This window comes from Rhinatrema bivittatum, chromosome 5 (genome assembly GCF_901001135.1).
Source record: "Rhinatrema bivittatum chromosome 5, aRhiBiv1.1, whole genome shotgun sequence".
Classification (NCBI taxonomy): domain Eukaryota; kingdom Metazoa; phylum Chordata; class Amphibia; order Gymnophiona; family Rhinatrematidae; genus Rhinatrema; species Rhinatrema bivittatum.
Window position 1 is genome coordinate 371,394,219 of NC_042619.1, and position 26,658 is coordinate 371,420,876.

At 39.7% G+C, this 26,658-nt stretch overlaps 1 protein-coding gene across 1 annotated transcript in view; it reads right to left on the minus strand.

The window, feature by feature from the left end:
* REV1 (REV1 DNA directed polymerase) overlaps nucleotides 1-26,658 on the minus strand; it is a 231,617-nt gene that overhangs the window by 105,064 nt on the left and 99,895 nt on the right. Inside the window, 5 exon segments of the mRNA XM_029604787.1 lie at nucleotides 3,609-3,763; nucleotides 11,408-11,536; nucleotides 15,203-15,326; nucleotides 17,753-17,869; nucleotides 20,584-20,691. Coding sequence (XP_029460647.1) covers nucleotides 3,609-3,763; nucleotides 11,408-11,536; nucleotides 15,203-15,326; nucleotides 17,753-17,869; nucleotides 20,584-20,691 — 633 coding nt within the window.

Here is a 26,658-nt window from a genome sequence, read left to right on the forward strand (position 1 = left end):
GGGGTGGAAGGTAACTAGAACCAAAAAATTACTAATAAGGGCCAAGAGAAACAGATAAGTATGAGAAAAAATAAGTGGGAAAGCTTGCTGGGCAGACTGGATGGGCCGTTTGGTCTTCTTCCGCCGTCATTTCTATGTTTCTATACCTGCATATATGTGTTTTAAATAAATAACACTAGAGTAACTAAGGAAATAACTTCTTAATTGTTTATATACATAATTTTTAATCCTTATTCTCTCCCTGTTTAAATTCTCATTTCCCAGACAACTGATGCAGGCAATTTGTGATACCCTATCATGTCTTCCAAGAATGAACTTCACAGCACTGATCCTCTGCCAGCTGGAACTGCTGCTGCAGAGGCAGCCATGTTTCCACCCACCCAGATTCTGAGTGCATCCCCTTCATGATGTGCACGTCAACACAATTGTGAAAGACCTGAACCACAGTTGCCTACACTGCCACCATCACCATTTTAGAAATGTCAAGATGACCATTATTTTACTTTTAGAAGTTTTTACCAATGTAATCACAGAATGTTGAAGAAACAAAATGTTGAGAGTCAATTGGAATGCTGAGTTCTTATTGCAGCATATCACACATATTCGCAGTTGAAATCTGATAAAAGTTTACACTTTAATATAATGGCAAGGCAAAAGTGCGGAGTGTTGAAAAACTTAATTAGGACAATGACTATTTAAATCAAACGAAACTTGATACATTACAACAAAGTAATAATTTTCAAAACAGTTTGGGGAAATGTGTGGAACCAAAAGGCAAATGAAACCTGAAGGCAGAATAAATACATTTTCAAGTGTTTCCTTTATTTCCATTTGACTAAAAAATATAGGAGAACCTGCAGTAAGTTTCAAGATTATGAAGACAAATTATATAGAATTGCTTTGACAATTATGTCAAAGCAACACTCATGGCCAATCTTTCTTACACTCAAAAAAGTACAATTCTTAACTTAAAATGAAGTCCCTTTGATATTGGCACTTGCCAACAAGCTCATAAGTAGATGTTTAGCACTTTATATCACCCAAGTTCCAGAAAATAAGATGCTATACTGGTTCAGACCAAGGTCCATCAAACCCAGTATCCTGTGTCAGTCTAGGTTACAAGTACCCATTGGATCACTAAAAGTAGATCTATATCTTGTTATTTCCTCCAAGGGACAGTGATGGTTAATAATATTCTATGGACTCTTCCTCCAGGAGCTTCTCAAAACCTCTCAAACCCTCATCTTGGTGTCTTCTGGCAACAGATTCCACAACTTCATTGTGCACCGATAAAGTACTTTCTATGATTTGTTTTAAATCTGCTGGTTGTTAGTTTCATGGAATGTTCCCTTGTTCTAGTATTATTTGAAATAAATAACTAACCTTCAGTTAGCTGTTCCACCTCGCTTGTTATTTTATAAACTTATATCATATCCCCTCTCAGTTGCCTCCTTTCCAAGCTGAAGAGTCCTAATCTGTATATTATCATCACGGGGAGCCCTCCCTTCCTTTTATCATTTCTGTTACCCTTTTCTGCACTTTTTCAAGTCTGATAAGATGTTGTTTTGTTTTGTTTTTTTAAGAGGGGGTGACCAAAACTTCACGCAATATTCGAGGAGCGATTGCGCCATGGATTGAAACAGTGGCAATATGATAGTTTCTGTTTTATTATCCATTCCTTTTTGGATCTTCCTTAATACTATTTGTATTTTTGACTACCACTATACATTGAGTGGATGATTTCAATGTATTGTCCATAAGGATGTCAAGATTCTTTTCCTGGGTAGTGATTCCTAATACGAACCCAGCATTGGGTACTTGTAGTTGATATTTTTCCCTATATGCATCACTTTGCACTTTTCCAGATTAAATTTCATCTGCCATTCAGATGCCCAGCCTCTTAGTTTTACAAGATCCTTACAATGCATTGCTGTTTTAACAATTTTGAATAATTTTGTCTCAGCTGAAAATCTGATCACCATACTTGTTCTCTTTTCCAGATCATTTTGGAATATGCTGAACAGCACCGATCCCAGTACAGAAACCTTGGGCACTCCACTGATGAACTTTCTCTATTTAGAAAACTGAATATTTAGTCCTATTCTCCTTTTCCTGTCTTTTAACCAATCCACAATAGGATACTGTTGCCTACACCATGACTTTCTAATTTCCTGAAGAGTCTCCCATGGAGGACTTTATCAAATGCTTTCTGAAAATCCAAGTACACTATATCAAACAGCGCCCCTTTATCTACATGTTTTATTTATACCTTCAAAAATATTTAATAGACTTATAAGGCAAGACTTCCCTTTGATAAAACCATGTTGATACTTCCTCGTTATGTCATATCTATCTATAGTCAGTCATTCTGACTTTAAGAATATCTTCTACCATTTTGCCCGGCACTAATGTCAGGCTCACCAGTTTGTTTCTTGGATTACCCCAGAATCCTTTTTAAAAATTGGTGTTACATTGACCACTCTCCAATCTACAGAAAAGTGGTTGCTTTAAATGATAAGTTACAGATTACTAGTAACATGTCTGCAATTCCATTTTTGAGTTGTTTTAGAACTCTGGGGTGAACTTCATCCCTGTTACTCTCGAGTACGTCAATTTGATATATTTTCTATCATCAGAGATTTACTTTAGTTGCTCTGATATGGGGGTGATTGTATCTGATGACCTTAAAGTGGCCAAACGATAAAGTGACAGCAAAAGCCAGAAATATGCTTGGCTGCATAGGGAGAGGAATGGTCAGCAAAAAAGGGGTATAGATCCCTCGTGAGACCACATTTGGAATACTGTGGACAATTCTGGAGACTGCACATTCAAAAGGATATTAATAAGATGGAGTTAATACAGAGGATGGCTATTTAAATGGTAAGAGGTCTTCGTTCTAAATCATATGGGATAGACTTAAAGATCTACACATGTGCACCCTAGATGAAAGGCGAGATAGGGGAGATAGGATAAAGACATTTAAATATCTCAAAGGTTTCCATGGAAAGCAGTCTCTAGAACAAAAAGTCATGGGATAAGGGTGAAAGGGGATAGACTCAGGAGAACAGAGAGGGTGATGAATGCATGGAACGGCCTCCCAGTGGAGGTGGAGGAGACAAAAATAGTTTCTGAATTCAAGAAATCATGGGATAAATACAGGGGATGTTTAAGGGAGTGATGGGAATTATAAAGCTAAATTAACTGAATGAATGGGCAGACTAGATAGGCCAAATGGTCTCTGCTGTCATATTTCTATATTTCTATGTATCTGTGCTCCTTTAAGTTGAAGTATTCTAATATTCTAAGAACAGTATTACTGTATAATTTACTCCTAAAGAGAGGGAAACCTGTGTTGTATATCATTACAATGTAGATATGCAAGTCAAGTTACTGTTTGTATTTTGTTGTGTGCTTATGGCTTAATCAACCATATACACTCTAAAATGGAGAGTGACATTCTGCAACAGATCCTCTACCTGACAATATGACAGACTAATTTTACATTAGATTAAATTATTTCAATTTTTATTTTAGGAAAGACTTCACTGTTGGGGAGGGATTTTTGTAGTTCAAAATATAACATGAAGATAAATATACTGAATACATACCCATCCCGACAGATGCAGTACATTTAGTCTTCTCTTTAATTTCTGTACGGATAGCATTTGCAACTTCATCAGGAGTGAGTCTGGTCTCTGCAAGAATTTCAGTCATATCCACTAGAGCTTCATCACAACTAACAGCTTCAATGTCGCAAGTATAGCTAGAAACACAAAACAATGAAATAGCACAAACATCTATTAAAACAATGTGGCAATTCTGCAATAATCCACATACATTTTCAATCAATTATATGTATACTTTACATTCATTTTCAAGAGGAAAGTCTGTGCACACTTTCTCTTTGAAAATTATCATAAAAACAGCACACAATTTTACCTGTTAAGATATGCACAGATGTTTTTGGAAAAATGTATTTTTAAAAGTGTGTAGGGGCAAACCACTCCTAATGCCTCTGCTCAGAGCAAGTAAACGTACACGCATGCAGGACACACACATGTAAATTTACCTGCATATCGGATGGACAATTTTATAAAAGGCCACTTCCGTAGGTAAAGCATTGTAAAAATGGCTTTATATTTCTCCAATATGTGTTATTTATACAAATCCTTTCATGTAAGGACAAGAAAATACTACTCCATTAGAATAAAAGAAAGAAGTGTTACCTCCCATAAATTCAAGGGTACTTCAATGTGGGAGAAGGTTTATCTTCCTTCAGTTATTTTTAAAATATCATTTATGCCCATGGTTTACAAAACTCCAGAAAAATTCACAAGGGTCACAAAAAAACTGCATAAATAGAAATCAGCTTACACATACAATAAGCAAGGAACATGCAAAAAATAAATAAATAAATAAATAAAATACAATACAAAACAGCCATTCAAATGACAAAAGAGAAAAAAACAAAAGTAGCAAAGAATCACTGAGGGAAATTACTCCAACCTTGAATAAACTCTCCATCGTGCCACCAAGTAGGGCACATCAGCAAAGGACTTCGCTGAAGTCTTCAGTTCAAAACTACAAGCTACCCTCTCCTCCTTTATCACACCTTTCCCCCTCATCTCTCGCAGGTCTATGCAATAAAAATACCCCAGATGTTTGTGGACTCAAGCAGCTTCTGGTTATAATTCTGTTTTATGTGTTTTTCCTGATAAATAGCATTTCAGATGTCTGCTATTTATGTGAAAGCCAAAGTGTACTTGGATGTATATTTAAAAATTCAATAAAGTGGCCAATCTAGGTCACAAGAATCTGGCAGGATCACAAACAGTAGATAATTACACCCAGGGATAAGCAATAATTTCTTCAAGTCTACCTGGACAACCTTATTCAGCTCCACTTAACCCGGTAAGTTTTGACTAGGTAGCCAGTTAAATGGTGGGTGGGAGGGCGCTTAACTGAAAGCAGTTGAATTACCCAGATAAGTTAGCTGGATAACCATGGTCATGCTGAAGACCTGTCCTAAAGTTAGCCTGCTGGTACACAATCCCCCGGCACAGCAGCAAATGGCCGCTGTGCCATACGGCCATAGCCCTACCCCACTCTGCCCCCGGATCGCCCTGCCCCCAACCCTGAGGCCCCGGGGACTTATGCTCGTTCCAGGGATTTACGCGCATGACCGGGCCTTTGAAAATTGGCCTGGTGCCTGTAAATCCCCAGGATTTACGCACGTAACGCTTTGAAAATCTACCCCCGTTTTGGACTTTTCCTCCAGGAATGTGTCTAAACCTTTTTTTAAACCCAACTATACTAACTGCTTTTACCATATCCTCTGGAAATGGCTGCCAGAGCTTAACTGTGCATTGCGTGAAAACAATATTTTCTATTATTTAAATATGCTACTTAGTAATATCAAGGAGTGTCTTCACAGTCTTTTTATTTTTTGAAAGATTAAACAACTAATTTGCATTTACCCATTCCATTCTACTTATTTTATATACCTCTATCATATCTCCCCTCAGCTATCTCTTCTCCAAGCTGAGAGAGCCCTAACCTCTTTAGTCTTTCCTCATGGCGGGAGTCATTTCATCCCCTTTATCATTTTGGTCACTCTTTGCTGTACCATGTCTAATTCCGCTATATATTTTTTTGAGATGCAGTGACCAGAATTGCACATAGTACTCTAGAGTACACTCACATATGAAGAGATACAAAGATATATTCTCCATTTTATTTTCCATTCCTTTCCTAATAATTCTTAACATTTTGTTAGCCTTTATGATCGCTGCCACACACTATGCCAAGGATTTCAATGTATTGTCCATGATAATGCCTCGATTTTCCTGGGTGGCAACTCTTAATATGGAATCTAAGATTATGTATCTACAGTTTGAATTATTTTCTCTATGTGCTTCACACTTTGCACTTGTCCATATTAAATTTTGTCTGCCATTTGGATACCAGGCTCCCATCTCACAAAATCCTCCTGCAATTTCTCATAATCTATTTGTGATTTAACATCTTGGAATAATTTTGTGTCATCTATAAATTTGATCACCTCATTCCTTTCCTCTTTTGTAGATCATTTATAAATATATTAAAAAGCACAGTCGTAGTACAGATCCCTAGGAAACTCCATTATTTACCTTTCTCAATTGAGAAAATTGACCACTTAGTCCTACTGCTTCTTATTTTTTAACTGCTTCATGATCCACAATGATCCTCCAATCCCAAACTGCTTCATGATCCACATGATCCTCCAATCCCATGACTTTTTAATTTTCTCTGGAGTCTCTTTGTCAAACACTTTAAAATCCAGATACACTATATCCACTGGCTCAACATTATGCACATATTTATTAACCCCCCTTTCAAATAATTTAGTAGACTGGTGAGGCAAGACTTTTCCTTGGGTAAATCCATATTGGCTGTGAACCATTAAACCATGTGTCTCTATACATTCAGTAATTCTGTTCTTTACAATAGATACTATAATTTTCCTAGCACTGACATCAGGCTTACTGGTCCATAGTTTCTCAGATCACTCCTGCAGCTCTTTTTAAAGATTGGATTACATTGGTCTAATCTTCAGGCACAGTAGACTATTTTAATGATAGGTTACAGATTACTAGTAATAGGTCTACAATTTCATTTTTTTAGTTTTTTCAGAACTCTGTGGTATAGACCATCTGGTCCAGGTGATTTGCTCTATTGGATCTTCCAGATTCATCATGATTTGTTTCAGTTCCTCCAAATCATCACTTTTAAATACTATTTCTGGTATGGTTATCTCCCAACATCCTCTTCAGTAAAAACTGAAGCAAAGAATTCATTTAGTCTTTCCACTATAGCTTTTTCTTCCCTAACTGCCCCTTTTACCCCTCAATCATCCAATGGTCCAACCAATTTCCTCACAGGCTTCTTGCTTTGGATATTTGAAAAAAGTTTCATTATGAGTATTTTGCCTCAATGATAAGCTTCCTTCCAAATTTTCTTTTAGCTTGCCTTATCAAATGTTTTGCATCTAACTTGACAGGGCTTATACTTTTTCCTATTTTCTTCATTTGGATCTTCTTTCCATTTTTTGAAAGATATTCTTTTGGCTATAATATCTTCTTTCACTTCACCTTTTAACCATGAACTTCTTAACGACTGCATCTCACTGTCCAAGTTCAGGAAGAACTTCCCCAAAAGAGGTGAAAAGATTCTCCAGAGGATCAATCAGTCCCCCTTGCCCGTTAGATCCCAAACCTCACAAAATGTATCTGTGACCTGAGACAAGACCTAGCCCCCTGGCTCATCATCATAATCAACACTATGTTAACCCACCACTACCTACCTGCCCTGCTTAAAATGGCTGTGATCAAACCCATTGTAAAAAAAACCAGGCAATAAACCCAGAATAGCCAATCACTATTGACCAGTCTCAAGTCTTCCCTTCCTATCAAAGTTGGTGGAGAACATAGTCTACTTTCATTTTCTTCCTATAAGGCCTGCATTCTTCATCCTTTCCAGAATGGCTTCAGGAAAGGCCATGGAATAGAATCTGTCATTAGCCTTTACCAGCAGCATCCACCTACATGCTGACCAAGATGCCTTCTCCTTCCTGGTCCTACTAGGCTTTTCCACATTTTACATTGTTGACCACCTACTCCTGCTACAATGCTTGAGCCATATCTGTATTGAGGGCTGGAATGGTCACATATATTAAGTAGGAGGAAGTACAGAAAAGTAGTTTTTTCTGCTTTTCTGTACTTGTTTTAAATGCACTCAGCTATTAATGCCTGCTCCAGGCAAGCGTTAATAGCTGATCGCTAAATGTCCAAGACGCATATTTTTTTTTTGCATTGGAGTGAATGTCTAACAGCCTCATTCACATGCATTTGCATGTGATGAACGCTATTAGATTCACTCCGCGTTGGACGCACGATGAATAGGCGCTAATCCCCTTAATGCATTAGGGGATTAATTAGTGCCTATTCAACCCGCGTCCGACTGCGGGTTATACAGTGCACTCAGCTGAGCGCACTGTAGTGCATCGGCTCCATAATGCTGTCCAATCAGTAATTCTTCCATCAACTGGAGGCAAAGAATAATGGCTTTTATCGTCACTGCACCATAAGTATGTAAGTAGTGATGTCACAGGATTAAAAAAAAATGTTCTCTGCTTCCATCAACTGGATGAAGGACGAAACCCTTTCTGGGCTGGTGTAGCAGAAAACAAAGGAAGCACGCTGATGACTCAAATCATCCCACTGAAAATTCTGGCTTAAAACCAGATGTAAATAAACTGTCCTGTTAGAAACAGAAGAAAGGGAAACCACGCATAATTTGTAAGTCAATCTGGTCAGCAGTACAAATTCAATGCTAATTAAAATTAAAGGCGTCGGCAAGCCTGACAGTGTGTCCAGCAAAACTGATCTGCCCGGTCAGTTCGCTCATTCACCTTGACCAAAAGTAAAGTCTGCACATATTTACAGTCCTGATGTAAAACTTCAGAATAAGCCCAACACGGCCAATGTTTCACTTAACCAAGCTTCATTAGGGGTTGGAATACATTAGTGGAAAAAATCATCAGGTTATCGTATATCCGGTTCAGTTTTGCTGGACACGCTGACAGGATTGCTGACACTTAATTCTAATTAGCATTGAATTTGTACTGCTGACCAGATTGACTTACAAATTACATGTGGTTTCCCTTCCTTTTGTTTGAATTTCTAATTTGGGTTAACTTGGGCTTTTTGTTGTTGTGAGTTATCTGTTAGAAACAGAAACATGATGGCAGAAAGAGACTGCATGGCCCATCTAGTCTGCCCATCCAGCCAACTAATTTAGCTTTATAGTTTCCATCACTTCCTATGCTGCACTATCCTCTGTTTTGGCAGATATTCCATTCATTTGCTCACCACAGAGGTCAGAATAACTGGCCCATAGTTCCTGAAAGGAATCACATCTGCCTGTCTCCCAGTTCTCCAGACCTACTCCCGACTATAAAGAAGCATTAAAAAGGGCAGCCAGCAGAGCTGTCAGCGCTTCTCTAAGTTCCCTTAGTACCCCTTGAATGTATCCCATCTGGCCCCACTGTCTTATCTACTTTAAGTTTAGTTAGCACCTGTTGAACACACTTTTCTGAAAATCAATTGAAGTTTACCTCACAGATGCTCTGTGTTTATCCCATGCTCTCTTAAATTTAGAAACTGGTTTTTTTTTGTCTCCACCACCTTCATTAGGAGGCTATTCCATGCATGTAAAGAAACATTTCCTAAGATTATTCCGTCTGCTCACTTTCACCTTCATCCCATGGTCTTTTATTCTATAGCCTCTTTTCCACTGAAAGAGGCTAGACTCCTGTGCATACAAACTTTTGAGATATTTAAACGTCTCTTATCATATTTCCCTTATCGGGCCTTCCCTCGAAGGTAAACATGTTTAGATCTTTAATTCTATCACTGCATGCTTTAGAATGAAGACCATTGACCATTTAAGTAGCCACTCTCAAGACTGACTAAACAGTTTATATCCTTTTGAAGGTGTGGTCTCCAGAACTGCATATGGTATTTCAAATGAAGTCTCACCAGGGACCTATGCAAGGGCAATATCACCTCCCTTTTTCTGCTGGACATTCCTCTTCCAATGCAGCCAAGCATCTTTCTGGCTTTTGTTGTCAATTTATCCACCTGTTTGGCCACCTTAAGGTCATCAGATAAAAATCATCCCCAGATTCTGCTCTTCTTTTGTGCTTAGAATTTCATCCTCAATACCTCTCCCTTGGGTTTTTGCAATCCAAATGCATTATTCTACATTTTTTAGCATTAAATCTTAGCTGCTAGTCGCTAGAACATTCCTCGAACTTTGCTAGATCCCTCCTAAATGTTTTATATACCTTCCTGGCTATCTACTTTGTTTCAGATTTTGGTATCACTGGCAAAAAGATACGCCTTTCTCGACAATCCTCCTACTATGTCGCTCACGAACATGTTGAAAAGAACCAGCCCATGGACTGATCCTTGAGGCACACCATTAGTAATGCTTCCCTCCTCAGAGAAAACTATTTACCACTCAGTATCCCACTCAATCATTTTCTAACCCAGTCAGTCACTCAAGGGCTCATGCCAAAGGCGCTCAATTTATTTATAGGTCGCCTTTGCGGAACCGTGTCAAAGGCCTTACTGAAATCCACGTACACTACATCTAGCGCTCTCCCTTGATCCAGCCCTCTGGTCACCAAAAAGAAACTGATTAGACAAGATCTACCTCTGGTAAAAGCCATGCTGCCTCAGATCTTGCAACCCACTGGATTCCAGAAACTGAGCTACCCTGTTCTGGCAGCGATTCCATTCATTTGCTCACCCACAGGGGTCAGACTAAGCAGCCTGTAGTTCCCAGCCTCCTCTTCAGTTGCAAAAAAGGAACTGCAGCTGCCCGTCTCCAGTTCTCCGGACTGACTCTAAAGAAGCAATAAAAAGGGCAGCCAGTGGAGCTGCCACAGCCTCTCTTAGTACCCTCGGATCTACTTTAAGTTTAGCACTTCATGAAGACACTTTTCTGACAATCATTTGAAGTTTACCTGCTCCTGGCCCTTCCACAGTGAACACCAAAGAGAAATATTTATTAAGCAATTTCTCTTTTTCCTGTTCACTTCTTAGTCTCACAATGACACTTTTGTACTTCCTTCTATCACTAACCTATCTAAACATAAATCTTGTCCCCTGTTTTACCATATTTGCTATCTTCTATCTGAATTTTTGCATTCCTGATTACTTTCCTAGCTTCTCTTAGCTTTTCTAGATTGTCACCCTCTTTCTGTGATCTCTTGTAGTTTATAAATGTTATACCTTTTCTCCCTTTCCTTTTCAGCTGCTTCTTTAGAGAATCATAGTTGCTTTTTTCCCTTCTTTCTTTTATTTACTTTCCTAAGAAAATGGTTATTTGCCCTTATAATATCTCCTCTGAATTTTGCCTACTGATCTTCTACTTCCCTGAGATTTTCCTATACAGGTAACAACTCCTTGAGTTTCTCCCCCATTTTAACAAAGTTAATTTTCCTGAAATCTAGGACCTTCACCTTGAAATGAACTTTCGTCTCCTATACTAAAAAAAAAAGACCTCACAGATACAGACCTCCCTGTCAGCAGAAATGAACCACAATCTCCTGCATGACAGTCAGATGCTCACCACTATACTAATAAGGAAAAGATATCTTAGGCTCCTATGAAGTCAGGGATATAATACATTTGGGCTAAAGTAAAGAGGATTAATTTATGGCTTGGGCAATTGCAGCTCACAAAGGAGAATGAAGGTTCAGGCTGAAAGAACATTCCTCCTCTTACTTTTGCCAGCTGAGAAAGTTTGAGTTTAGAAAAAAATAATTTGAAGGTCCCAAGACAAAAGGACAATCTTTTACCTTGCTAGCGTTTCATACATCGCAACGGCAACTTCTTTGTATGCATGAAAATCATATGGTATTGCTTGAAGATTTGGACACAGCTGTTTTGCTTGACCAAAACTCATTCCATTTTTTATACCAGCTTTTCTGGAAAAAAAAAAAAAAAAGAATACAAATCACTCATTAAATCATAGGTCTCCCCCTCAAAGCACCTTTGTATTATATGAAATTCTAATCAGACACTGGCAGTTAAAACACCTGTTCTTCTCGCCATTGATAAAAGGTAATTATTTACAATATGAGGCCTTTAAAGTCTGCAAGAATCCATCTCAACTCGCAAACAGCACATTCCCAGAGAATTTAAAGGCTAATAATGTACCGTATTTTCCAGCGTATAAGACGAGTTTTTAACCCCTGAAAATCTTCTCAAAAGTCGAGGGTCGTCTTATAGGGCGAATAATTACCGTATTTTTTGCTCCATAAGACGCACTTTTTTCCCCCAAAAGTGGGGGGGGAAAATGTCTGCGTCTTATGGAGCAAATATAAAAAAAAAAAAAATCTAACAAAACCCCCCAACCCTCCTGACCCCCCCCAGACCTGCCAAATTAATTTACTACAACCCCCCCACCCTCCTGACCCCCCCCCCCCAAGACCTGCCAAAGGTCCCTGGTGGTCCAGAAGCGGTCCGGGAGCGATCTCCTGGACTTGGGCCGTCGGCTGCCAGCAATCAAAATGGCGCAGACGGCCCTTTGCCCTTACTATGTCACTGGGGTCGACCAATGGCAGCGGTAGCCCTTGTGACATAGTAAGGGCAAAGGGCCGTCGGCGCCATTTTGATTACTGGCAGCCGACGGCCCAAGTCCAGGAGATCGCTCCCGGACCGCTCCTGGACCCCCAGGGACTTTTGGCAGGTCTTGGAGGGGTCAGGAGGGTGGGGGGGGGGTTGTATTTAATTAATTTGGAAGGTCTTGGAGGGGTCAGGAGGGTGGGGGGTTGTATTTAATTAATTTGGCAGGTTTTGGAGGGGTCAGGAGGGTGGGGGGTTGTATTTAATTAATTTGGCAGGTTTTGGAGGGGTCAGGAGGGTAGGGGAAGCTGAGGGCTTAGTTTTAAAGGGTCGGGGTGGGTTTTTTGTTTATCGGTTCGGGCGCAGCCGATAAAAAAAAACCCGATCGGGCCGGACGAAAAAAAACCCACGATGTGAATCGGAACCAGAATCAGAACCGATTCCGGTTCCGATTCACATCTCTATTACTGGTACCTCCTTCTCTGCCTCTCAGATCTCGCACATGCCCGTCTGCGCCGCTTCACTGCGGTCCTCAGGAGCGAGATCTGAGAGGCAGAGAAGGAGGTACCGGGAATAGGATACAAGGGTGGGCCAGAGGGATACGTTACCGCTCTGACAGTCTTGGAGACAGGGAGGGCTGGGCAAGCAGGGAGAGCTGACCAATCCAAGCAGGATTTGTATACAACAACCAGCCAATCGCCGGTAAGGTACATCGCTTGCTGTGATTGGCTGGTTGTTGTATACTGGGTACCACATACAGTATGGTTATGTAGTGACACAGAAGGGTAGCCTTATACGGCGAGTATATCCCAAACTCTATATTTTAACTGGAAAAGTTGGGGGTCGTCTTATACGCCGGAAAATACGGTACCTGGAATTGTCTTCTGAGGACTGAAAGTAAATAATTGTACAGGTAAGACATGTGGCCAATAATGCACTCAGTTCAGCAAAGCTGCTCCCAAATTCTAGAACTTGTAGGACCTTCCTATGCCACCTAGCGATGCCAGCTTGTTTAGTGCAGTCCGCCCCCAAAAAATGAACAATTCCCAAATAGGAGAGGCAGGCAACTGAGCTATATTACTGTTCACTCTTCATAGAACAATTACAAATAGAAAAGGATAACCAGAGTAAGTGGCTTGTGAACACAACATGAGCGTGCGCAAAACTGTGAAATCAACAGAATATGACCCAAAGTGTGTATGAACATTTAGCATAATAACAGAAGCAATCCATAACCTTTAATCTTGAAATCACTGCATCCAGAAAGTAGTGTTTGGGAAATGGGTGATAGAAAAGAATCTTCCAACTAGCCTGAATGGCCTTGCCCTTCGTTCAGATTTCTTTAAATTATCCCCCCAAAAAACCTGAATTCCAGCATGCTGCACTTAAAGGGTGGCAGTGAGGAATGGGCAGCTTTACCACAATAAACTTCAAGCAGTCACTGATGCTAAAGGGGGCAATCCACAATATTAAGAACTAAGGGTATGCAAACTTTTGAATGGGACCGTTTTATTATTTCCCTTATTGCTACGGTTTGTTTAATGATTGTACTATTCTGTGATGCAGAATAGTTTAATTTGAAACACATTAAAAATAACAGATGTGTTTTGTCCAATCAGTCATGTTTTCTTAAAATGCTACACATCTTACAAATTCTGCCAGGGGTATGTAAACGTATGAGAACAACTTCACAATGCAGCCTTGCAAATCTCCTCAACGGAGGGAGACTTTAGTTGGGCAACTCACATTGCTATGGCCTTAACATTATGGGCCTTGATATATCCATTAAGGTCATGCCTACCACAGATCTGAAATAATGTATTTTGTCACTGCAATCCCAAGCCTATTTGTGTCAAATCAAACAAAAAGTTGAGTGGACTTTCTATGGGCATTTGTTGGCCTCAGGCAGAAGGCAACAGCTCTCTTACAGGCCAAAGAATGAAGGGGCTTTATGGAGATGCAGCCTGGGGAAAACCGATTAAGGTGGAAATCCTATACCATTTTAGGCAATAGCTTGGGGTATATGTGGAACACTACTCTACTGTGAAGCACTACTCTATTGTGACAAAATGTAGTATAGGGTGGATAAATCACTAGGGTCTTGAGCTCACTAATACTGCAGGCCAAAAATGCAACCCAGATCAAATACTTGAGACCAGAGAGCTCAAGAGCACAAACAGGACTTTCATCACTTGGGAAAGAAGCATGTTGATGTCCCGTGACACTGCGGGTGGCTTAATGGGAAGCTTCAACTGAAGCAAGCCCCGCATAAATCTGGCAACTGAAGGCTGCACCGAGACAGGATTGATTTCTTTCTACATGCTGACAAGAAGCACAAATTGTACTGAGGTGAACCCTCACAGAGGTGTTTTTTAGGTCAGATTATTACAGATGTAGAAGGTATTCATGCAGTTATTGTGGGAACAGGTAAAAGGATCTAGGGCCTTCCCCTCAAACCAGTCTGCAAACATCCTGCTCTCTAGAACCACCGCTGACACCTTTTCAGACAGACCGAGGGAATTTATCGCAGGGACCAACTTAAGAATTTAAAAAAACTATGATTTAGCAGTAAACGTTAACAGGATAGATATTCCAGTTTGATATATTTTTATTTATATATATATATATATATATATATATATATATATATATATATATATATATATATAAATAACTTGGATGGAACACTAAAAATTCTACTCTTACTATAATTAGGACAGGGTAGAACATTAAGGGTGGCTTATTGGGGAGGGAGAGAATAGGTGAGAGGTACATAGGTTTTACTAATATCCTACTAGGGGGTTAGGGGAAATGCTCCTTTATGCACTGGTGGAGTCCCTGGAGTACAGCCATAGGGGTGCAAGTTCAAATAAGAAGAGACAATGGTTCTGCAGATTATATCAGAGAGTATTCAACCTTCTTACAGCATTCACAGCACCATTTTAAAGAACACACATTAAAATGCAAAACAAACAGGAACACTTTTTTTTTTTTCAAATGATCACTAACATTCAACTTTTACCTACCTTGCTTCATAATTACAAGATGCTATTTCTGCCAACGACAAAGCTGATATATCCAAATCCATTCCATTCGTTTTTGTAGAATCTATATTCTCCCAGTTAGCATTATCCAGTTTATCAAAATCTCCTTGGAAAGCAAAAAGTACAGTACAATGTATTATATACTCAGGGATAATTTCTTCCCATGGTTTAACAAATGCGCATCCTTTCATAAGCTATAGCTGTTAGGTAGATCATAAAGAAAATTCACTATTAATTTCTCCATCAAAAATCCCCTGCCCTGTAAGTATTGAATAAAAAAAATAAAATAAAATAAACTTCTAAAATTCCTTTAGCCCAAGTTTAAGAAAACTATTACTCTCAAGAAGTGTGTCTGGTTTCCGAACCCATGGCTGTCAGCGGGCTCGAGAACCGATGCCGTAAAAATTGAGCGTCGGCTGTCAAACCCGGTGACAGCCGTCGCTCCTGTCAAAAAGGAGGCACTAGGGATGCGCTAGTGTCCCTAGCGCCTCCTTTTACCGCGGGCCCTAATTAGCATATTTTTCTTTACTGGCTCGTGTGCCCAGGACACTGGCCTGTGCGCTCGCCCGCTCTCCCGTGTTTCTTTCTGTATCGGCCTGAATGATGTTTTAGTTTGAGAACTGCTAAGGTAAACAGAGCTGCTTCGGATTTGTTTTCTTGTCATTGATAAAAAGTTTGAGAGAACAGCCAGAGTCCAGCCTCAGTCTGTTCTCTGGCCAGTTTAACACTGCTCATAGTTTCACCTTGCCATAATATAGCATTAACCCAACATGCTTTTTCCAGGTGGCACAATGCGACATCTCCAAACATCTGACTGTTCCTAAATGTGCAGTGTATACTTTATTGAACAATAAAAGCCCCACATAACTAGAGCTGACAAAATTATCCAAGAGACCGCTCTAGAAAAAGGAAGCTGGAATCCTAGCCAGAACATTTTTAAGGTACATATAAGGCTCTGCGGATTGAATCATACTAATCAGCACTTATGTGCAGTACAATATTTATTTGGTAGCTTCACAACTTAAAGACTGCCATCACCTGGAACAACCTGGTGCCTTAGTGGCAGTGCTATGTTGTGTAATATGGAAATTTAGTCTGGATCCAGACTAAAGGTTCACATAACCAAATTCTAGAGGTAGCTGCAGACAATGGCCCCTGGCCAAGAACCACAACTGCAATAAAAAGGGGATATAAAACAGAGAGGAAAAAATTCTGTGCAGTTGTAAAAGTTGGCTCATGGTTACTTAGCTCAAAAAGGCGGCCAGTTCCTTTTTTTTTTTTTATATTCACACTTTATTGAATTTTCCAAAGTATACATAAATTATACTTTACAAGAAAATGAAAATACAGATAAGCATATAGGAATTAAAGAAATTAAAACATTCATTTCCATATTTCCCAATCTCAACATATATGCTATCTCAGGAAACAAAAATTGAAAGCATGGCCAGAAACTTTAAAGGGAGATACTAACAATATCTAACAAATAGAAACTGGCTTAACGTTTTTTAGTGGTGTATAACTTTAATGATTGCCTAAGTTTCTTGCCGAGGAGCTAAGGCCACATTTCTTGCATTTAAGAAAGATTTGAGTTGTTCTACAGCTGTAAATGCAAAGTTTTCACCTTTACCTTTAATGAGACACCTACAAGGATATCTCAACATAAACGTATACCCCAAGGCCACTACTTGTGGTCTTAGTTTAATAAATTCCTGCCTTCTTAATTGGGTGGGTCTAGCAAAGTCAGGGAAAATCTTAACCAATTGACCATAGAAATTTTCTGCAGCATTTTGAAAGTATGCCTTCATTACATTACTGATATCCTTTTCCATGACAAATGATACTAATAAAGTACCCCTGCCCAATATCTCAATGGCAGAACTTTCTATAAATTGTGTAAGATTATCTAACAGACCTAATTGGTTTTCAGTGATTCTCCTGTTAACCCGAGTGAGGAAGGACAGAGGCTGCTGGAAGTTTTGACGGTGGACTCCTCAGGATCGTCGAGTGAACGGGAAAGGGGTGAGTTTTTTATCCCTCTAAACCGGCAACGGTGACTCTGGATGTTCTGTGGGAACTAATGGCCAGCATTGGTCAATTTGTGAAAGAAGCAGATATTAGATATAAGAAAGTGGAAGCTGAAATGCACTCCCTGACTCTTAAAACGGAAGGTCATATTAAAGAAGTTGGAAAAAGGCTAACAGACATTGAGAAAACATCTATACAAGTTCAAACAGTGAATGTTAAGATGATTAAAGATCTGGGATATCAGTCCAAGAGACTGGAATCATTGGAGAATTATAGTAGACATTTGAACCTGAGATTTCTGAACTTTCTGCGTGCTTTAGGGGAGGATGTACAAAGCACATTAAAAAAGTTTTTCCTTGAGAATTTAAAATTTGGGGAATCTAATCTACCAATAGTCAATAAAGCCTATTTCCTTACTAAGAAGGCGGCCAGTTCCAATCGAGCTAGAAACCCAAAGGAAAAGGAAGAATCTTTTTTTTAGAAGATATCATCCACTCTTCATACCTGCTTGGTTTTTCAGTATTTTGTTCTGGTAATACTGTTGCTCAAGATGGGGGTCAGCACCTGGTCGTAAAGATGTCTTTCCTGCACCTCTATTACTGGTAACAGCCACTGGCTTTCCTATGTTTAAAAAAAAAAAGTACACACGTATATAAAAATCTGACCAATTTTCTACCATATTCGTGATTTGTCACACAAACTGATAATGGTAAGTCACATGCACAAGTTCAAAAGGATTAATTGTACACTTTTTAATCATGGAGCACTTTATTACCTTTATCAAAATGCTGCATAGATATCTAAAACTACTAAACAGATGAAAATCCAGAAACTAACAATCCAACTTTTGTACAAATGTGAAATTTACAGAGGTGAAGTAATGTGTGTGACAAAATGCCGACCATCTAAAAAGCTCAAATAGCAGAAAGGGAAGAATATAAATGCCACAGGGTATCTGGGTTAGAATTAAAAGGCTACAGAAACCAAATGGGTTGAAGCTAGTAGGCTGGTGTTGGCCACCTATTGTCCAGCAAAGCCACAGAGACCTTGTGGCCGATGGGTCAGGCAACAGCCTCACTAATTTTTGGTAGCTGTAGAATTACAAACCTTGATAAGACATGGGAGGCTTGTGAATTGGATTATGCATAGTAAACTATATGCTCATCTAGCTAGGATGGTAAAGAACCAAAAAGAGGAACACAGCAAACAAAAATTGACTAGGATCAAGCATGACAATCTACAAGCGGTCAAGATTCTATGGCTAGCAGTTGAGATAATGTAGACCAAAATATATCAGCAGGCTGAATGGGCCAGCTGGTCCTTGTCCGCTGTTATCTTCCATGTCAGTATGCTATAACTTCCAGAACAAGAATCTTTTCTTCTATCAAAATTTTCAAAACAGCCTGTCCTCGAACATCCACCTCTAATGATAACATAAGTCAAATTGTAAAGCATACTAAGCCAACATATTTAGGAAGTACTTTTATTGGCAATAGGTGCAGCATAGCAACAAGAATAAAGGTAGAGAGCCAAAAAAACAAAACAAAGGTCTATATTCAAAGAGGTTTGGTCAAACCCCAAGTTTTGAATCTCCCACCTCGCTGAATAGGAACCTTTTAGCCACATAAGTTATTACCTGGTTAAAAATTACCCAGATATTAAAAAAAAAAAATAAAAAAGGTAGTGCAGGTGCATTCCAGGTCAGGGCTTAACGTTAGCTGCTATCCTGGTCATAGTTAGAACAGGTCTAAAAAGTTATTCAGGTAAATGTTCTTGAATAATTTTTAAAAAACTTTAATTGGGTATATTTGGCGGGAAACATGTCCCACTGAATATTTTTGGCTTCAGTTACCTGGATAAGTTTACCCAGGTAACTTACCATCCTGATCAATATTGGCCTCACAATGTACAAAACATCTCCCATTTCTCTTTACTCTGGAGTCAGAATAATGAACTCCTGCCCCTTGCACACGCTTTAAGCGCAGGCTGTTTCTCCAGTGGCAAAATTACGCATGATATTTTCATTTTCTGATTGGCAGAATAAGTACAATTCCATTTCCGAGTTGCAAGTAGTAATATAACAGATGTTAAGTTGCCCAGAACAGTCATCAGCAGCAGGAATCCTATTTAACAAAGCAAGGACTGTTAGTCACAATCAATGAAATCATTTACGGCGGCGGAGGGGAAGCACAGCTGCATTCCAACATTCAGAAAAACGCAACATGAATTAAGTCTGTTTATATTTGTTTGTAGAAAAAAAAATTATTTTCACAGAAATGAGAAATGAGTTCATTACAGTTCACTTGTCTTTAAAGAAAATACTGTCAAAATCTATCTGGAAAAGAAGTCTGAATTAGTGCAAATACACATTAATTAATGTGATTTGGGTAGCATAAGGGGTTAAAGTCTAGCCACCTCCCTCACGGTTGGTGGCTCCCTGGAGGCCTGTGGGAAGAATACCGTATTTTCTGGTGCATAAGTCACATCCCTCTATAACATGCCATTTTGAAGAAAAGGTTGGTAGATAATTTGCACCTTTGTATAAGACGCATCTGTTTGTACAATGAGGTTGACAGCACAGGCTGAAGGATGATGAGAGAGAGCGCGAGATTATGACAGTGTATAAGTCACAGTCACTGAAATTGCTGGAAAAAAAACCCCACGTAGCACACACCAGAAAATACAGTACATGCTTTTCTCGGTGGCCTGTCACCTCCCTTACTACTTTTAGCTCAGGCTAGAGCTAAACAAACAGTCTATCCCCTCAGCTGCCACAAAGCCAAAAGTTTGCTGCCACCAGAGCTGTGCAGGAAGCCACTGCCATGAGCTCCTAGATGGGCAGGGAGAAATAGCAAAATTAAAGGTCATTGTGGGATGGGAAGAGATAGCATTAGAGTTACACATAGGTGGGATAGCACCAGAAGTCTAAGCTGGGGGAGGAGTGTGTGTGTGTGTGTGTGTGTGCAGAAGGCAGCACTAAAAGGTACCTGTGGGAGAAATAGAAAAAAAAAAAAAAAAAAGGAGGTTTTGGGGATGGAGAAGGAAAAGGGTGGGAACAAGTGTACACGGGGGTGGGGCAGCACTAGCATTAATGGGGGTTGAAAGTGCAGGTCAGCTGGGGTGATGGGATAGGCACCAGAGATCTGGAGTGGGAGAAAGTGGAGATTTAGGGAAGGGGACGGGCATGGCACCAATAACGCTTTGAGGCAGCGGACAGAAAACTTCGACACTGCTATGCTATTCTGGAGAGCCTATAGCTCTGAACAAAGAAAAATTTGTAGGTGTTTATTCAGCAACAGCTATTGTTAAAGAAAAAAACTGGAAACAGTAGTTACCTTTAAGATCTGGCCTAGTTCGAATACCCACAGATACAAAAAAGCAATCCATATCCACATGTATTATACAGTTCTGGCATCTGGGTAAACTCAAAGCAGACACATTACCTGGGACAAGAGAAATAAAAGAATCATGAACCTTAATTTAACTTCTTGCACTGCTTCTGAAAAGCACTGTAAAATAAAACAAATCAACACAGTGTTATTCAAAGCATTTTCTTCACTTGAGAAAAAGAACAATGCAGCCTTTTCTCTTTAAATACAATATATTCCAAGTTTATGTATTTTTAAATTAAAAACAACTAACATCTAGAACAGCACTGTGCATTTCCTCCTCACATAAAACAGCTTGGTCTCTAACTAAATGGAAGATCATATCCCATGTGTTCTGATTTTAAGTGTTCACAAGTGACATAACTGATTTTATCTATGAGCCTCCTGTATTTAACACAAGGGCATAAAGGTTTTCACTTTAAATTCCAACTGTAATCCCTTGCTCTACTGAATTCTTTTCCATCTGTGCACTGGAAAATCTGAATAATAATTATTTCCAAAATTCTCTTTTAAAGTCTGTTAACTACTAAAACGGCATATTTGATATGGTTAATATGGGGGCCAATTCACCTTGTTTTTTTGGGTTCTGGAGGGCTCCCTTATCTAGACTTAATGAATATGTTACACACCATTGGTCCCAGTACAGATTCCTGGGGTACGCCACTATTTACCTTTCTCCACTGGGAAAACTGAACATTTAGTCCTGCTCTTTAGTTTCCAATCTTTTAACTAAGATATTGGTTCCTATCCCATGATTTTAATTTTCTGAGAAGTCTCATGGACTATTAAGCACTATCTGAAAATACTAATGCACTATTTCTTTTATTGTCTCACTTTTATCTACGTGCTTATTCACACCTTCAAAGAACTCCAATATGTAAGTAAGGCATGACTTCCATTTTCTAAATCCAAGCTATCCATATGACCAGTAATTTTGTTCTTACAATAGCTTCCATTATTTTACCTGGCACCAATCTGCTCACTGACCTATAGTTACTTGGATCACCCCGGAGCTCGTTTTGAAAAATGGCATTATATTTACTACCCTACAATCCTCAGGTATAGAGGCAGATTGGAATGATAGGTTACAGATTTCGTATTTGAGTTCATTTAGAATATCATCAGGTCCTAGTGATTTGTTACTATTTAGCTTGTCAGTCTGCTCTAGCATCTCTTCCAGATTCACACTGAATTGATTCAGTTTCTCTGAAACATCACCTACAAAGAAAAATTCAAGTGTGGATTTTCCACAGTATCTTCCTGAGTAAAGATCGAAGCAAGGAATTAATTTAGCTTTTCTGCTATTGCTATTGCTTATCTTCCCTGAGAGCCCTTTTACCCAATCACCTAATGGAGCAATTGACATCCTCGCAGGTTTCTTGTTTTTATATTTTATTAGCAGCTTTTGCTTCTTCGGTGGGTCTCCTCTCAAATTAACTCTTGGCCTGCTTTATTAATATTTGGCATCTCTTCTGGAAGTACTTATGTGCCTTCCTATTTTCCACATCAGGTCCTGCTTTTAAATTGTTAAAAAACGCCTTTTCGGCTTTAATAGCCTCTTTTGCAGCACCATTTAGCCATGCTGGCAGACCTTTTTTTTTCAACCCTTTTTAATTTGTAGAATGCATATTATCTAGGCTTCAAAGATTGTATACTTAAACAGTCTTCCTGCTTCATGCAGATTTTTAACCCCCAGATCTGAACCTTTTAGTGTTCTAATTAGTTTCTTCATCTTTTTGCAGTAGTTTTTTTTTCCTTTAATGATTATATCGAATCTGATTGCATTATCAATATTATTGCCACCACCTTGCACGATTACTCAACCTAACCCTATCAGAATGCAGAGTAACATTAACAAGGGCAAAGACAATATTAAATAATGAGAGACTGAAAATCTCAGGACTATAACCACATATCTCTACCTATGGCATTTAAGTACATTACTATAGACTCACATGACCACTCTTTGTATTATATCAAAGTATGTATTATACCAAAATTCATGTTGACCTAAGTATATGTCTTCCCAAAGTATGTGTTGACCAAAAAAATAAATATTATTCTTGTAAACCATTGTGATCTTCATTTGGAACGATGGTATATAAAATAACTAAATAAATAGATTCTGCATTTCTGTGAAGACTAGCCCTTCCTCTCTCTGGTTCAAGGGCCAGATGCTCCATGAAGCAGTCATATGATGGGAGTCATCATAGACAACAGACTCAGTCTCAACAAATTCGTCAACAACACAACAAAAGAATGTTTCTTTAAACTTCAAACATTAAAGAAACTCAAACCTCTCCTCCTATACAGAGACTTCCGCATGGTTTTACAAGCCATCATACTCCCAAAGCTGGATTATTGTAACTCTCTCCTCCTAGGCCTTCCAGCATGTACCATCAAACCACTTCAGATGGTCCTGAACGCCTCTGCAAGAATTCTATCAAATGCCAAAAAGAGAGATCATATCACCCCAATTCTCCACCATCTCCACTGGCTTCCAATTAAATACAGGATCCAGTTCAAGTCTTTAATGATGATACATAAGGCCTTACACAACATCGCACCTCTCAACCTAACATTCCAAATTCAATTACACACATCTGTGAAACCAACCAGAAGCGCCTATCAGAACAGACTAATCACACAACCTATGAAATCCGTTCTGAGGAAACGTGCATTATCCACAGCAGGCCCTTCACTTTGGAACTCGCTCCCTCCAGACCTTCGTTTAGAACCATGCCACTCTACATTTAAAGGGAAACTTAAGACTTGGCTTTTCAAACAAGCTTTCCCCTAGAGCCAAGAACACGAAGAAAAGTCTTTTCAAGCCCACAACGAGTTATTCAGATCTATTTTTTTCTTCCTTTGTTAATCAGAAATTTACACATGCTGACTTCAATGTAAAACTTATTACTTTGTTTTTGTTCAATGTAAAACTTCTTTTATTCTGTTCTATGTAAACCGCTATTTGTAGCGATAGTTACTGTTCTTTGTGAACCGGGGTGATATGTATATTATACAGGAACCTCCGGTATATAAATTAATTTAAATAAATAAATAAATAAATAAATTTATACAGAGTAGAAACTTAATCTTCCTGACATGCTCCAATTAAATATTCTCCCAATCAATATTGGGGTAAATTAAATCACCCATCCTTGTGTTTCCATGCTTACTAACCTGTTAGCAATTCACAGACTGTTTCACCACCTTGAATGGATGGATGATAGTAAAGCTCCACTGCTATACTCCTCCCTATCACACATGGAATTTGTATCTATAGAAATTCCAAAACGTAGTTAGTTTCCTGAACAATTTGTATCCTGTTGGACTCTATGGAATCCTTAGCTTATAGTGTCATGTCACCTCCATGTCCATCTACTCTGTCATTTTGATATATTATATTTTGTTCTCTGGTATTGCTGTATTCCACTGGTTGCCCTTTTTGCACCAGGCCTCCGAAATGCATATTATGGCAATATCTTTATCCATAGCCATAAACTTCCAATCTTACTTCTGGCATTTGCATACATACAGCTAAATGTATTTTTTTTTCAAAACCTGCTTACTAGTAGTTGGCTCAGATAATTTGGAATTACTTTCCACAAAGCCTCACTGTAAATATAGAAACATAGAAACATAGAAATGACGGCAGAAGACCAAATGGCCCATCCAGTCTGCCCAGCAAGCTACGCACTTTATCCATTTTTTTATTTCCCTTTTTCTCTCTCCCATCTGTTACTATTGGCTTCCAGTACCCTCCAGCCCTAATTCCCCTCCACCCCACCACCAATTTAGAGAGCAGCGCCGTATCTACATCCAAGTGAACGTCCAGCTCAATTAGGGGTAGCAACCGCTGTAACAAGCAGGCCACACCCTTACCCCATACTCTTACCCACCCCTGTTTTTATTTTTGTTTGTTTTTTTGGAGATAGCATCCCTCCATCCTTCCGCTCCGTGAAGGTGGAACACCAACTACTGGCCACTGGCATCCCGCTCCATGAATGCCTGAGTGGCTACTGCCGCTCCGTGCAGTGTTTGAATGCCTCTGTGGCTACTGCCGCTCCGTGCAGTGTTTTGCTGCCTCCTCTTTATTCACGCCCTCTAGACTTGATGGATCCACAGTGTTTATCCCACGCCCTTTTGAAGTCGTTCACAATTTTAGACTTCACCACTTCCTCCGGAAGGGCATTCCAGGCATCCACCACCCTTTCCGTGAAGAAATACTTCCTGACATTGGTTCTTAGTTTTCCTCCCTGGAGCCTCAGCTTGTGACCTCTGGTTCTGCTGATTTTTTTCTGACGGAAAAGGTTTGTCGTTGTCTTTGGATCGTTAAAGTTTTTCAAGTATCTGAAAGTCTGAATCATATCACCCCTGCTCCTCCTTTCCTCCATGGAGTACATATTTAGATTGTTCAATCCCTCCTCGTATGTCATCCGATGAAGACCCTCCACCTTCCTGGTCGCCCTTCTCTGTACCGCCTCCATCTTGTCCTTGTCTCTTTGTAGATACGGTCTCCAGAACTGAACACAGTACTCCAGGTGAGGCCTCACCAAGGACCTGTACAAGGGGATAATCACTTCCCTTTTCTTACTCGATATTCCTCTATGCAGCCCAGCATTCTTCTGGCTTTTGCTATCGCCTTGTCGCATTGTTTCGCAGACTTCATATCGTTAGACACTATCACCCCAAGGTCTCTCTCCTGCTCCGTGCACATCAGCCGTTCTCCCCCCCATCGAATACAGTTCATTCGGATTTCCACTCCCCATATGCATGACTCTGCACTTCTTGGCATTGAATCTCAGCTGCCATATCTTCGACCATTCTTCCAGCTTCCTTAAATCCCGTCTCATTCTCTCCACTCCTTCCGGCGTGTCCACTCTGTTGCAGATCTTAGTGTCATCCGCAAAAAGACAAACCTTTCCTTCTATCCCATCCGCAATGTCGCTCACAAATATACTGAACAGGACCGGTCCCAACACCGATCCTTGTGGTACACCACTTAAAACCGCCCTCTCTTCAGAGAGAGCTCCATTTACCATCACACATTGTCTTCTGTCCGTCAACCAGTTTGCAATCCAGGTCACCACCCTCGGCACTCACTCCTAAGCTTCTCATTTTATTCACCAGTCTCCTGTGCGGGACCGTATCAAAAGCTTTGCTGAAATCCAAGTTGATGACATCGAGTGCTCTTCCTTGATCCAATTCCTTGGTTACCCAGTCAAAAAAGTCAATCAGATTTGTCTGACAGGATCTTCCCCTGGTGAATCCATGCTGCCTCTGGTCCAGCAATTCTCCCGACTGTAGATAGTTCACTATTCTCTCTTTCAACAGTGACTCCATTATTTTTCCCACCACCGAAGTGAGGCTAACCGGTCTGTAGTTACCAGCCTCCTCTCTGTTCCCACTCTTGTGAAGCGGAACCACCACAGCTCTTCTCCAATCACTCGGCACCACTCCTGTTTCTAGGGATTTATTGAACAGGTCACACAGCGGACCCGCCAGCACATCTCTGAGCTCCCTCAGTATCCTGGGATGAACCTCATCAGGTCCCATAGCTTTGTCTACTTTCAGTTTCCCCAGCTCTTCCCATACATTTTCTACTGTAAATGGAGTTATATCTACTCCACTCCCCTCCAGTATCTTGTTAACTAGAGACGGTCCTTCTCCAGGGTCCTCCTTAGTGAACACAGAACAGAAGTTTTCATTTAATATTTCTGCCATTTCTACGTCTCTCTCCACACATTGATCCTTTCCATCTTTCAATTTCACTATACTACTTTGAACTTTTCTCTTTTCACTGATGTATCTGAAAAATGTTTTGTCACCTCTCTTTACTTCCTTGGCAATCCTCTCTTCTGCTTGACTTTTTGCTCTCTTGATTAATTTCTTCGTCTCCCTCAGTTCTACCAGATATTCTTCTTTGTGCTCCTCTCTTTGGGATCTTTTGTATTTCTTGAACGCTGTTCTTTTAGCCTTTATTTTGTCAGCCACCTCCTTTGAGAACCAGATAGGTTT